This window comes from Alligator mississippiensis, chromosome 2 (genome assembly GCF_030867095.1).
Source record: "Alligator mississippiensis isolate rAllMis1 chromosome 2, rAllMis1, whole genome shotgun sequence".
NCBI classification, from domain to species: domain Eukaryota; kingdom Metazoa; phylum Chordata; order Crocodylia; family Alligatoridae; genus Alligator; species Alligator mississippiensis.
Window position 1 is genome coordinate 165,228,630 of NC_081825.1, and position 14,761 is coordinate 165,243,390.

Below are 14,761 nucleotides of genomic sequence, written 5' to 3' on the forward strand. Positions count from 1 at the left end.
CTGTTCTACTTGCTAATGTGTCACTACCCAGACTCATTTTGAGATGCAAGGTGGCTGTACAGTTTGGCATAGTGACTTAAGAGACTGAAGGTTTAGATCACTAATTTGCAACCTTTTCTAGCTGAAAAAATGTGCATTTTGAGATACCATTTTTGCAACCCTTAGGGTTTTAGGTTTAAGGACTCATGCTAAAAAAAAATTATTAAAAAGACCCACCTGCTTGATTAGAGTTTATGTAAAAAGTTTAATTATAAAATAAATAGAATTCCTTAGTTTTACAATATATTAAATATTAAATACAGTAATAAATATTTACAGTGCAAAAATGTCTGTACAATTGTACATAATTAAATTTGCATTTTACAGATTTGCTCAGCATTTTCTATTAAACATTTAAAATAAGTTAGAGGCATGCATTGTTTCAAGAGAACCTGTTAGAGTCAAGTGATACTTCTGCATGGAAGTTTCTCAAAGCCATAAACATGCTAAGGTCAAAGAATTTTAAAAGGGCAGGTTTAGAAAACAAAATTAAAGAGATTTTGAACATAAAAATGAAAAAGCACAGTATGCACCTTTATGTCAGATACCACTGCTGACTGAACATGAGTATATGAATCAAATTCTCCTCCTCCAGAAAATGGGATCTGTTACAGAAATAGAAGAAAACTCATTTTTAACTTTAAAAAAAAAAAAAGTAATCTTTTTTCCGTTTAAACTTTAGCTGAAAATACTAGTGTCTAGAAAGTCCAGACTTTCCTCCTTGGCAAAGAGATGAGAGGCTCTCTATGGCTCTAGGAAGAAAGTAGAAGTTCTCCAACAAGAACAAAAGAACACTCAAAAGTTTAGTATTTTTTCTACTTTTACAGTACCAGCACTTTCCTTAAAGTTGAAAGCAGGACAGGGTAGTATCTTAAAGATGAACTAATTCAGACTAACATGGCTAACCACAGTTCTTTAAATTGATTATCCCAAAGACAGAGACAGATTTGCTCTTCTTGACTTAGTCATGAAGCTGATAAACCTTGGATTTTTCCTTTCAGGATACTGCTTTAGTTTTAAATTGAGATGATCTAGTTCAGACTCAGTCCTGCAAACAGATAGGCACAACACTATTTATTTCCCAGAGTGGAGCTCAGTTGCTTTTAAAGTGCTTGTAGGATTTGGACTCAAGTGCTCTTATTGAGAAAATATTCAGCAAAATGTTTGGAATAGACGAGCAAAAAAACCAAAAAAAAAAAATCAGATTCCAGAGATGTCAAGGGTGAAAGGGACCACATTGTTATAGTCAGTGGTCTGTGGCAAAAAAATTTAACTGAATCTCAACTTGCCTTTTCTGTACAACTGTGGGGTATGGGGAAATATAAGGGAAAGCAAGCCTTCTTGCCTTAGACTCGTAGAAGTTGTGATCTTCTTTACAGCACCTTTCCACAGCAGGACTTACTGAACAGATTTTCAGCAGTACATAGCAGGAGAAAAGGAGAGTAGTCTGGGTAACAGCAAAAAGATATTAGTCTTCTATCACTGACTGAATACAGCCTAGTGACAGCAGCTCCCAGGCACTTCTGACAGTGGAGCATTTAACCTTGTAAGTGCAACATCCTCCGTATTGGGTGGCCAGGGTAGAATGGCAGTAACCCACCCCAGCTAGCCTCTCAGCAGCAAATGGCTTTTCAGTGCCCCTTGCAGCATCCTTCATGTTGATCAAGAGGGGTCTGATGGTAGTGACTCAAGCAGGTTTGAATACTGGCCATCTGATGTACACCTGCAGGAAGGTGGCACTTCACAGCCATGCCAACATCCACTTCAGATCCATGTTCTGTAAAAGGACAGGAACCACATTTTAAAAAGGCATCAGAGTTATGATTGCAGCCAACTGCATTGTAGTTGTAACAGAGTGCTCTTATTGCTTTCCAAGAGTTTGGGGACCTTTTACCATCTGCATATAAAAGTAACTGTCCAAGAAACTTTGAGGCACATTGATTTCTGTCCCCTTCACCCCCAACTGAAGTCAGCATTCAACTGTTCCAAAGTGGAAGCTCCCAATTGGTAGTTGGAGTCAAACTGGACTTACAGAATTCATATCAACTAGAAGGACTGATCCCCCATGGATTTGGGTTTGGAATCAGTCTTTTCAATGGTGTCAATACCAGTTAGGAGTGAGCTACATATGCCAGGAATCACTGGCTTAGTAGCTAGGTATAATATATTAGTGGAGAAGAGCAGGCTCTGGATCTTCTTAAGCAAGACAGATGACTTACTTCATTAAAAGGAAATTCATTTTTAAAAGACATTTTGGTGGCCCTGTAAAACTGGATGATTCAAAACTGAGAAATCAAGTCACTAGGTAACAGCAAGATGGGCATGATGAGGTTTTGTCATACTACAACATGCGAGGAAATTTTATAAAACTCATTTTTATGAGAATATCTGGCACCTAGTGAATACATGCTGGGAGGTCAGCCCTCTAACAGGTGAGGGAGTTGGCACTTTTTTAGGCATCGCAGGGTGCATTTACATGATGCTATGTTGCTGTAGCAATGTAACATCTGTGGATGTGTCTACATATGAGCAGCAGCTACCGGGCCGTAGCGACATGCTCCCAAAATGTAGTGCGCTGCTATGGCAAAGTAGTTGCTAAAAATAACAATGTGCCACACATATGGTGCAGTACGGGTTATTGCACCATGATTTAGTACATCCAGAAAGAAGTACCAAAATCACAGCACAGTAGCAGCACCACCATAGCAACATGTGTAGATGTGCCCTCAAGATAGCAAGCCTTGCACTGGCTGACCAGAAGCTATCCCTCACATGTTTAGGTATGGCTCCTATTGTTTGGGACTAAGAAAAAGCTAGTAGGCAGTTCATATGGTTCCTACAATTGGAAATGTTCATCTCCAAGCCAAGCCTGAATCACTGTTCAGTAGACCTAAACACTCTTCCACAGGAAGTGCTTCCTTCAACTAGTTAGATGCTACTTAATCTCCCTAAATCAAAGGCTTAGTAGATACATTAATGACAGAAGAGTTCTTCATAGCCTCCAATTCCTTACAGGCATATTGATTGTTCTCTTGCAATTCAGTGCCAGTTTTTGGCTTCAGAGCAGCAGGAATTTTTGTACTTAAAAGGATCTAGAGGGATCAGCATGCTACAAGGTCATTCACTTGTAGACAGCATTTCAAAGTCTTTCCATGTCTGCAGGGGATGTGAGAGGCAGGGAAAGTTTTACAGTTACCCACAAGGACCTCTATTGGCTGTTCTAGACAGATTCACTTTCTTCCTCAGTGTAAGTTTCTGTTTTGCACAAGTCAGTATGTAAGTGTTTTGTGAAGGGTGCCAGCTTCTCTCACTGAACCAATTACTACAATAAGTGTTCTGTACCGGCTTTTTCTTTTATACACCAACATGGCCATTTCTGTTCTCTTTTCTAAGCTTTTTCCTTTCCTCCTTTTCTTCATATTGAGGACATTTCTTCTTGACCCTGTGGAACAACAACAACTTATGGCACATTCTAAATTTGTCTTTTGGTATCAGTTCTTGTTTGTTGCATCCTTACGATTCCAGTCCTCTCCCACCTCCCCAGAGTATATGCTCTGCCCTACGTTCAGGCTGGGGTTCGAAGGGTCTGCATCTTAAATAAAAAACGCAGTCTTTCTTCTAGGCACTTTCCACCTCCATATATAGACACCACAATCCCAACACAAGTCCAGGTATAAATCCAGCAAAAGTCTACGTGAAAAGAGACACCTGGAATGTTACTCCATGGAGCCAACTGCTTCACAAGAAGCAATTAAACATCACTGGTCTCATTTAGAAGTTCTGTTATCAACTTAAGCCAGTGGTAGCTTAAAGAACAGAAGTTGGGGATTTAGACTCTGAACCCCCTGAGCCACAATTTTATGTGGCTTCCATATTATTTACACTATCCAGTGTTCAAAAGACCCTATGGTTGATGCTATGTTTGGCATTAGTATTTCTCAAAGCAGTTTGACACCAAGTGTTGTTACTTGATCACTAACTTGTCACAAGGGAGCTAAGGATGAAGTCTGTTTCCAGTCTAACAGAGCTATGAACAAGTATAACTTTCACCTATATCAAGATTATGCACAAGCTTAAGCTTCTAGAAAACCCCAAAGCCTGAAAACTATGCTAACAGTCCTTTTATTCCCCTACACACACTGTATATTATTCAGAATTGTAATCACCTTGGTAATGCTTTGCAAAATATGAATTACTCTTCACTCATGCAATATGTGAAAAGTACATCACCACCACGTTACATGCAACAATACTTTAAACCAAGCATGTCAACAGCATACCTTAAACTGAAAATGTAAATGTTAGGCAATAATAGACAAAAATGGACACACCTTCTTGTTTCCTGAAATGCAAGAGGTACAGCATGTACCTAGTTCAGTTATTATACTGTGTAGTTTGCCAAGAACTAAAGTTAGACTAGATCTCTGAATTTAGTTTACATTATCTCAAGCTGCAGTACAATGTTATTGGTTCTGAACCCAGAAGCTCTTATCAGCTTTAGTCTTCAGAAAATAAATAAGTAAGTAAATACATATTTTTTAAATAAAATGTGGTCTCTGTTCCCCAGTATTACAAACTAGTTCACTACAAGCCACAGAGTTTTAGGGGGAAATAAGCTGGTTTTGTTGGTGTTGGTGCCAAGATCTGTTTTCTCACAATTTATTTCTAGTGGTTACCCATATTTGTGGTGTTCCAGGCTTTACAATTGGTTGCCTTTTGTCATCCTAGAACGATATTTCTACACCTTTACTGATAAGGCCAAAGACTTTAGATGACCAGTTGTATCTTTCTGTTTCAGTAGCTGCTACTTATGCTATTGATTCAAAGCCAGAAGTACATTAAGAGAAAACTAAAGCAATTTTCCTTCAGGCCACCTGTGTCCATAAGATGCGATTTTGCAGCCACTGATAAAGTCAAGCTTTCTCCATAAGAATTATACTGAAGGACTGCAGAGATGTCAGCTGAACTAGTTAATGTTAATATGTCACCTCACGTACAATTTGGACTCCAGCTGGGACAAGGATTTGTTAGAGATAAAACAGAAGTGTCATAGACTGCCCACTCTGCCACAAAATCCCCACTGCCTTTTTCCAAGTTAGTCTCATCCAGACATGGGGTTGATCTTTCTACTTGTAATAAGCACCAAGTTGGACTGTTAGCGCCTGAAAGTGTCCTTCCTCTTCCCCTCGACTGGGGTTATACATTATAGCCACGCAAGACATTCACATACATCAGCCAATAAAGTCATTGAAACCCTAGGCTTTTGTGGGACTAGTATCATACTGTGCAGACTACTATTAAAATCAGACAAACACTGGGAAAAAGCAATACTTACTGCATTATTAGATATATGACAATAGCAATGAAGCTGATGCTTGAAAGTACAACAGCTGCCACCACCAATATAGTTTTTGGGTAGTCGCTGGTGTTGTTTCTTGTCTGAATTTTCATTGACTGCTCACCACAGCGTTCACCAAAATAATCTGGATGACACCTGAGGGAGGGAAGAGGGAAAAAGATGCACACATTAAGATAATCAGTATTCAATTCCAAATAAAGCTCCCAAAACCTATGAGAAGGAAAAACATACCTATTAAAAAAAAAAGCAAAAAACAAACAAAAAGAAAAACCCTTGACATTTTAGTGACATGCCAGCTTTGGCATTAGTTCCAGAAGAGGCAGTAACTGCTTTATCCCAAAATTTGTCAGAATTCGAATAAGTTGAGAGCAGTTTGGGTGTGATGTTCTAGGAAGCCACACCCTTTAATTTTTTATTTTATTTTTTTTTAAATATGACCAATAAATCAGTTCAGCAGCTTAAAATGATGGTGAGATTTATATTTACATGGCTGAAATTCCCTCAGCTGAAACAATGCAAGAAGCTGAACCAGATTAGCATGGTGTTGATCTTTCCCTCCAAGTGTTCAAATTCACATTGCCTTTAGAAACTTTGAGCATAACTTACTTGCATGTTACAATATAAAGGTCCTCTAGGTATATGCATACACCATGGATGCAAAAGTTTTTGTATTCCGTTTCACACGGAGTCCCTTTCTTCTTTTTGTTCTTTTTCTTCTTATTTCTTCCCCTTTTTGGCTTACCAGAATCCTTCTTTTCATTCTCCTTTGTTTGCTTAGGTTTAACCACAGGTTCAACTAAAAGGAGCAAAAAATTGTAAATAAGGTTAGGGAGAGAACAAACTTCAGTCCATCACTGGCAACAGCTCCCATCTTCAATGTGAAATTAGAAGATTCAGAGCTTGCCATAGCAGAAGGGAGTAGAAAAAGTCTTGAAAAAAGAAAGGGAAGTGCATGTATGCAAATGAACGTCTAGTTATGGATTTCTGGAGAGCATATTATTTCACTTAGTCCCAAAAGTGAGGCCCTATAGAAAAACAATGGCAGGGTTTAAGCAATAGCACATCATTTCATATGGGTAGTAAGTTTAAGTTGCTATAAACACTCATCACACTCTGAAGAGACAATGCACTTGCTCTGTCAGCTTAGATATTCACACTGCCCCAAATCTTCCTCTTGCCTTCACATGAATTCAGTTATGAGGCTAACAGAATTCAGCCTACTTGAAACGAAGTGAATCATCCATTGCCTTCAACCCTCCCATATTCACATTAGTCACCAAGTTGGTTTAGGTCACTCTAGAGGCAGAATCTGACCCAATACCTGATGATCTCATCCCACAAGGTTATTTGCATTTTATCAACATGTATCCCAGACATAATATCCTTGAGCAGTAGCACAGGTTGCACACAGCTACTCTTACTTGGCACCTCACAGCTGATAAGTGGGAATGGGAGAGTGTCCATGAAGAACTGAAATTACTTCAGCTCAACACTTATGCTGTTACTAGCTTATCCCAGAGATCCATTTCAAGGAGAGAACACACTTGGATCACTTTCTGTGACATTCATTACATTATCATTCCTTATGTTCTAGAGGTTTTGCTCTTTGCTTAGGTTCTGAGGAAAGTCTAGTTACCTTAGCAAAAGATCAGCTATAACTTAGTAGCTATTCATCAGTACTCACTAGTTGCCTCAAGTCTAGAGAGCATGCATGTTCTGGCACTATATGAACACATTCACAGAAAAAAACCCCAAAGCTATGAAGTTACTTTTAGTTATCAAAACTAGACAACCCACCCACCCATGAGCTTTACAAGTGGGTTTAGAGTCAACTACATCCTTGACAAACCCATTTGATTAGTATCGTAAGACAACTGACAGCCAATTCTAATAGAGGCTAGATCAGTGGTCACCAACCAGTTGATCTTGAACGACTGGTCGATCACAGAGCCTCTAACAATTGATCTCAGTCTGTCAGAGGCTCCACGATTGGGAGCTGCAGGACATGTGGCTGGGCTGAGCCATGCCTCTCCTACCATCAGGGCTGGGATGGGCTGAGTGAGTGGGGTTAGAGCCTGGACAGCTTGTTGGGGGGGGGGGGGGGGGGGGGGAAATGCAGTATATCCTGGGGTGCCAAGAAGTGATCTTTACCATAAGAAGGTTGGAGACCACTGGGCTAGATCAACTCCCTCAGGCAGAGATTAGAGTTGTGTATTTGGAAGATTTTCACCAGCCAGCCCTATACTTTATCTTGAGATCTTAAGCCACATTGGTCACATATTAAATTACTAAATAAATAAATCATCTTTTGCCAGGAGAAGTCAGACTGAAATTGTACAACTTGTGTTTGTAGGTGAGCTGAATGTACCAGCTACACTCAGGTTTCCTTTCACTAAAAGAAAGCTCTGAACTTAGTCACTGTATAGCTGACACCCCCTTTCCAGTTAACTTTAGTCAAAGTAGGCCTATTGTCTTGAACAAATATAGAGCCAACTTTCATGCCTTAGCTTAAGAAGCTGCCTGTTAGACAACTCCTCCTTGATTTTAAGAACAAACTACAATCTTTGTGGGCTATTTTTTTTTTTCCCCAACATAAGTATCCAAGCTCCAAGTCCTTTTAAAGCTGTTGAAGGCTCTGAAGATACATCTTTAAGGAAAACCCATGCCAGGCATCCATACACTCAAGCTTGCTATACTGTCTCTGGATTAACCAGAAAGTAGTATGTGGCCCACTCAAAATACTGCGTCACAAACGAGTGACAGTGGTCATTAGATTGCCCAGAGTACCATAGATGTTGCTACACCACTTCTGTTTTAGAAGCCATCCTAATATAAGCAGCTTGAGGGCACTACATCTAGACACAGCAGCATTAACATGGAGACACGGCCCAAGTGTAATCTACAGCTGAACCACAGAAGTCTAGGATTGTAAATTTACTGGCTCAGTGCCAAAAGACAGGAGTCAATCTACAAGACTGCTTGGTAACAGCCCTGTTGCGTGCAAGATTGGCTCTGTGACCAACCAGCATGCCAAAAGCAATAAGCTTAAGCTTGCAACTACTGTATTTCACAATTGGGGTGGGGGGGCATGCAAAAGTTAAGCTGCCTTTTACCAGATCGAAGTTCCGCTCAAAATGTTGCAAGAATCAGCCTCTCAAGAAGCAGCTCAGAGCTCGTCTCCTAAAGTCAAGTATCATCTTCCTACTAACTTCAGATGACAACCAGGTAATACCTTAATATAGTGGCCCTCAAACTACTGCATGTTAATATACACACAGGAACAACCAGGTGCAACATATCTTCCTTGTAGGAAATGAAACCAATGGGTTACAGATTTTGTCACTAACCCTCCAAGTTTCAGTGCTCCCTCCATTTCTTGTGGAGCCTCCCATTCATACAATGACTTGAGCCAGACTTGAACCAGTAGAACTTACACTACTAGCCAGTTGAGCCATTGAGACCCCTTAAAAAATTGTTGTTTCCTGGCTAACAAAGTCTACAGAGACAAGACAGAGGTTTCAGTCTCTAAAAGATGTTAGCTAGCAACGTGTCTAGTTCACATTTCAGAAAGTTTTGGTGTGGACAAAGCAAGTTTTGATTTAATGTTCACCCAAAGCAGCTAGCATGCGAGAATACCAGCTTAAATCCCTAGTATACATAGGACATATGGCCAACACTTCTTAAAACCCATCTTTTATTTTAGTCCAGACATACACAGAAGCATTGCACAATAATCAAACTGAAAAATTGCATGCCACTCAATAGGTAATCCTCCCCCTGCCAAACAGAGAGAAAGAACTTGCAGTAATTTCTATCAAGAATTACAGGTTTAACAGCTGAAACAAACTTTTCAAGAACACACCACACCATAGCTCCCCAAATGAGAATGGGAATTGCGGAATACTTAAAAAATCTGGAGGCTTCATTCAGTCCAGCCTTGAAGAAGCTATGCCAAAGGAGATTGACTAGGACGTTTTGAACTGTAGGAGAACACCAAGACATTTCAACTCTCTTCAGCCCCTAGACACATTTAGGAAACCAAAGCAACATAGCGTTATGCTACAAGGTTCACCAAAAGGCATGTTCAGGCGTCACGGAAGCACAGCCACTCTCCTACATACCAGCCGGTTGCCAGCTAGTCCCGAGCACGTGCAGCCACAACCTCCCTACAAGTTCTCAGAACCACTCCTGTAGCTCAACGCTAGGGTTGGGACTCAGGGAAAAGCCCGAGTTTCACCGCAGCTCACCTCTGATGGACTCATCTACCATGTACAAGGGCAGGGGCGCATCATCTTCTTCCTTGTAGTCCGCATCCTCATACTCCACTCCCAGAGACATCTCATGCCCAGGGCTGCTGTGATTCCCTGCTAGCGGGGCACCCGTCACGCTGGGTCCCAAGCCGGTGACATGCTGGCATGCTGTGAGGCAGAAGCCAGGAGAGAGACACAAAAGCTGTAGTCACCTGCGTGGGGCAGGATGCCATTCTCCCCACTCAGCGCCCGGAGCCAGCCGAGGCGTGGACCTTCGTGACAGCTCTCGCACATCCTCGCCAGTGACTCACAGGCAAAGCAGCTCTGGGCTCCCGGGCCAGCCCAGGCACAAAAGGGGCACGGGCCTCCCTCTGCGCAGCCTGGCCCGGAGGGGGCTCTGGCCCGACCTGCTGCACACCCCGCTCACCTGAGCGCCCGGCTAGCGCGCACAGCAGCAGGAGCAGCGGCGGCGGCAGCGCGAGACGCATCTGGGCGGGCGGGACAGGGCAAGGCTGGCGCCTGCACCCCTCACTCAGTCAGTCCACAGGCCGTAGGGCGCCTCCCGCGCCCGCCCTTTATAGAAGCGGCGGCGGCGACGTAGCTCTGCGTCAGCAGGTGGGGGCGGGGCCGAGCCGCACCTGCCCCCGCGCCGGGGAATGCGTGGCCCGGAGCTGAGGGAGTAGCTCGCACCCCCTCCCTCCCTGGCCCCCGGCCGCGGTGGTGTCCACGGCCCCGCAGCCTCAGCGTGTCCCTCAGGCACTGCCCGCGTGTCTTTGCGTACGCTGCAAAGCGGGTGCGCGGGTCCCGGCGGGTCCCCCCCGTCCCAGCCCTTCATCAGGGGGGTCACCCTGGACCGGCCCGAGTAACTTAGCCGCCGGGGTCGGACCCGAGGTGGGTCGCGACAACGTGTGGGAGGGCGGAAAACACACTTTACAAGCCGGTTTTCCTGTTAAAGGGGGGAAAAAAAACTATGGTGATCTGTGGCTTTGCCCTCTTGAGGGCTCAGTTCAAGCGTTGGTATTGTGTTTTCTGTAACCTAGTTGCGTTTCCCTCCACACCCCCATCCCTCTTATGTTACTCCCTCTGTATTTCCCTTCTGGCTTTGTCATCTTTTTGCTTCATGACTCTTGCCATGTACTAATACAGTGCAATCTGTTGTATCTTCTGTAACCTGGCTGCGTGTCCCACCCCCATCCCTCTGACATTAGTCCCTCACTCAGGCACTCCGTCTTTCCCTTCTGGCTTTTTGTCATCTTTCCGGTTTACAATTCTGAACATCTACTAATAAAATTCAGTCTGTTCCTGGGCAGGTTGTTGCTTCTCGGCCTCCTGAAGGCTCAGATCAAGTGTGGTGGCTTCTTAACCTGGCAGGGGAAATGCCATGTCTCTGTGTCCAAGAAGGCAGTTTTCCTGAACCGCTCCACGGGAGAACTGCACTTCTGGTGCGGTTCAGGACCCGCCGAGGTGCGGTGGCTTTAAGCCCAGTTTATGGAAATGGGAGTCTCCTCCCTTGCTTGCTCCAAGGGCCTTATGGCCGAGGGCAAGCAAAACTCAGGGGCAGCCAAACCTCAAGCCTCTGGGCTTGGGTCTGCAAGTAGGATGCCTGCCAAAGGTTTTGGAAACATGTGAAGTCCCAGGTGCAGGTGGAGGATGTTTGTCAGTTGTAGGGCCACTTATGGTTCTGGACTCTTGAATTTGGAATTAGTTTTGGCTAATTTGGCCTTGGATACAAATTTAAATAAATAAAAAATCTGTGGCTTTTCCCTTGCAAGCTGGCAGAGTTCCCTCTGCTTGTGGCCCCCCATGCCCCCTCCGCCGGGGTGGGGGGCAGCGGGTCAGGAGTGAGGGGCACTGGGGCAGGGACTAGGGTGGCCATCATAGAGGACCATCCGGTTGCCCTCTATTCTCTATTGATATGAAACCAGACGGCTTTATGTCCTCTAGTTTTCTCTTGAAGAGAAAACCAGAGGACATAAAAGCATTGGGTTTTGTATCAATAGAGGACAGAGTAGCAGAAAACCAGAATGTCCTCTATGATGGCCACCCTGGGAGGGACTGGCCATCCCTGCTTATAAATGGGTCCTGGTACAAAAGGGGCTGAGAACCCCTGCTCTGGAGGCTGAGGGGCTCTGACTTAGTCTGTTGGGGAAGGGGCGGGTTGTTGTAGCCTCAGCACAGACCTGGGTCCAGGGCCGGCCCACAGTTTTTTGGGGCCCCCTGCAAGATATGATATAGTTTTGGGGTCCCCTGAGCCATCAAAAAATCAAAATTGCAGTTAATTGCAGTATAAACTCACTGAAATAAAATAGGGCCAGGCTGCACTCATGTGGGCTGTACTGTGGGGGGCACGGGGTGGGGGCAGCATGTACTGGGGATGCCTGGGTTCCCTCCCTGGGCAGGAGTGGAGCCAGGAACTCCTGCTCCATTTGGCCAGGAAGGGGCTCCCTGCCTGCATTGAGCTCTTTAAACATGGCACAGGCGGCAGGGGGAAAATGGCACAGCCCCTTGGCAGCAGGGCCCCCTGTGGCTGCAGGATAGGGTGGGCTGGCCCCCTGCCTGGGTCCTGCAAGTGCAGCTCTTGGGGGTGGTGAGGTGACTGCTCAAGTGTATTGCCAGGCACAGGTGTAACGATTGGTAAGCACTAGATTTGGGGTAGGCAGGACAGGGGTAGGGGTGGTTGTAACACAGGTAGGAATCTCCCTAGAAGCTTTTAATCCAGCCTTAATCCAAGCAGAGCCAGTGGCACATACTTCAGCCCAGACTAACCACAGGCCTACTTCCCGCAAAGGCTCATGCTATGATTACTTGCACATACTGAAGCCCACAGCACCATGTTACTGTTAGTCATATTGGTTCAACTGCAGCCGTTGTGGAGCTTTTCCCATACTGGTGTCACACCTCCATCTGGCTGCATGGGGCACACCTCCATCTGGCTGCACATGCCTACCAGGGCAGTCTCTTAAATAGGACCTGGGTTTTCCTCATCCATCCATCCAGTATGTAGGACAGCAGAATCCTGATCAGAAATTGGGGACTATTGGTTCTACTGTAAGACCAAGACACCAATAGCTAATTATAGCTCATTTAATGTGTCATTCTTATCAGGGAACTTTATTGAGGAGAGCACGTGAAAAATTCTCCTGTGTCAAAAAGTAACATTGCAATAACACAGCAGTACTAAAATATGAGGGTAATTAAAGTGCTTGTAAAAAAACCAACAAACAAACAAAAAAAACCCCATTACAGTTCTAGCCAAACTGTAGGAAGAGAGCATTCCCTTGTGGTTTTACATGAGGGTTTCCAGCTGTGCATAGCTGTACAAGGCCTTAATTGCCCTGTGTTTTAAATACCCTGTCATTGTTTAAAAAACAAAAATTGTGAAATGTTGGTCCATGATTTTTCCTGCATGGCACCACAACGCACCAATGCTAGTAACTCTGTGAGGTTTTCTTGTAGAAAACAAAAAAATATTAGAATATTTAAAAGTTGGTTAGACAGTGATAAATCTGTATCAGTCTAGGACACCTGGGTTCAAATCCCTGCTCTGTCCCAGCCTTCCTATGTCAAAGCTGTGTCAACTTTAGTCAAGTCACTCAGCCTCTCTGGATGTCAGGACTGCATTGGTACAGTGAGCATAACAGCACTTACATCACAGCTGTACAGACAAATACAGTGGAGATTATCATATGTCCAGATGCTGGAGTAATTGGGACTGCATTCACACCTAAGATAGAGAGATACCTACACTACTGTAGAATCATTGCTTCCAGCTGTTTGCCTTGCTGGCAGCAGATGGTGTTACAGCCATGTTGTATTACAATGTTGAGACAGGCACAGGTGATTCCTTTGCCTGTGAAGTTGTGCAAATGTAGCAGGGCAAACTTGGCACCTGGTCCCCAAGAGCTTCTGTCCTTATGCTGCTGTCACATTTGCAGAGCCTGGTTGTCTTACCTGTGGTGGGCACCTGGGGGGCAGCCACTGTTGGTTGATGGAGAGAGGTCAGACGTTCCTCCTTACTCCCTTGCTGGGTGAATAACAAAGGAGAATTCTTCCCCAGGCCCCATCCTGCAATTCCTCCCATCTGTGCTTAATCTTGCCCATGTGTGTAATCCCACTGAAATCAAACTATGTATGTTTGTAAGTGTTCTCAGGATTGTAGCCTTAAGGGATGCTACTGCAGCCTTCTCCAGGTGCCTGGCACTCAGAGTTAAGCCTTAGTACTAGCTGTGCCCAAGTGAGAGCAGCCACACTGTAAAGCCATACCTGAGAGAGAGCCTTACTGACATGGCATTCAGCCATGTATGCTGCTAGGACTTCTGAAGGCATACCCCATAGGCATACGTAGCTGCAGTGAGCTAAGGTGCTCCGTACACTTTGACTCTTACCCAGTTTCTGTCCTGGGCAGTGGGTGAAGGGTAATGTGGAAAGGCACTGGAGGGCAATCAGCCCTCACATGGTTTAGCTTGCATTCTCATTGCAAAGTGTTCAGGTTACCAGCCTGAGCATAAGTAGCATCTATGTTTGTAGCCTATTCCTAAGAACAGGCCATCCAACCTGAATGGAAAGCAGTGGGTCAGAGGAGTTAATATCTGGACAGGAGCCATCTAAAGGACCATGCCTCAGCCAGAGATAAGTCCAGAAAACATATGCACACCTCTGCATGATACTTCCATTTGCACCTTCCATAACCAGCCCCACATGTGATTTAATCAGACTAGGAGATGTTTTGTACCATGGGTTGGACTGAGACACTTTATCCTAGCTCTGCACAGGGGATGGACTCCAAATCATGTTTCCCTCAAGGGCAGCACCAGGGTACATTGAGCCTGGTGTGGGGGACACAAGGCCTCCCAGAGCTCCAGGTTGTACAGCTTAGATGATATCACTATATAGCATAACACCCATTCATCTGGGCTGGCTGCTGTAAACTGCGGATACAATTATGGCTCCATCTCTGCCTGCTCCTTTGAAGCACCCCTGGAAGGTAGGTATAGAAAATGCTGTTCCTGGTTTTCCCCTGCCACAGTTATGTTTACGATATTGGTCTTGCATGGGATAGAAAGTGCCTGAGCTCTTTGCTGTATGACTAAAAGAGCAACATTACATGCTACTC

General features: G+C 44.4%; 1 protein-coding gene across 2 annotated transcripts; it reads right to left on the bottom strand.

Annotated features, from left to right (window-relative positions):
- Positions 1-224: 224 nt before the first annotated feature.
- Positions 225-10,196, bottom strand: AREG (amphiregulin). 2 transcript variants are annotated; one of them, XM_006273716.4, is made up of 6 exons: positions 10,076-10,196; positions 9,646-9,816; positions 6,005-6,194; positions 5,375-5,533; positions 3,382-3,481; positions 225-1,816 (listed from the first exon to the last, which is right to left on the bottom strand). In XM_006273716.4, exons 1-5 carry the CDS (start codon positions 10,134-10,136, stop codon positions 3,394-3,396), a joined length of 669 nt encoding a protein of 222 aa, XP_006273778.1. In that variant the 5' UTR covers positions 10,137-10,196; the 3' UTR covers positions 225-1,816; positions 3,382-3,393. The 2 variants fall into 2 exon arrangements, with proteins under 2 accessions (XP_006273778.1, XP_019349097.1); XM_019493552.2 differs by lacking the exon at positions 3,382-3,481.
- Between the last annotated feature and the right edge of the window lie 4,565 nt (positions 10,197-14,761).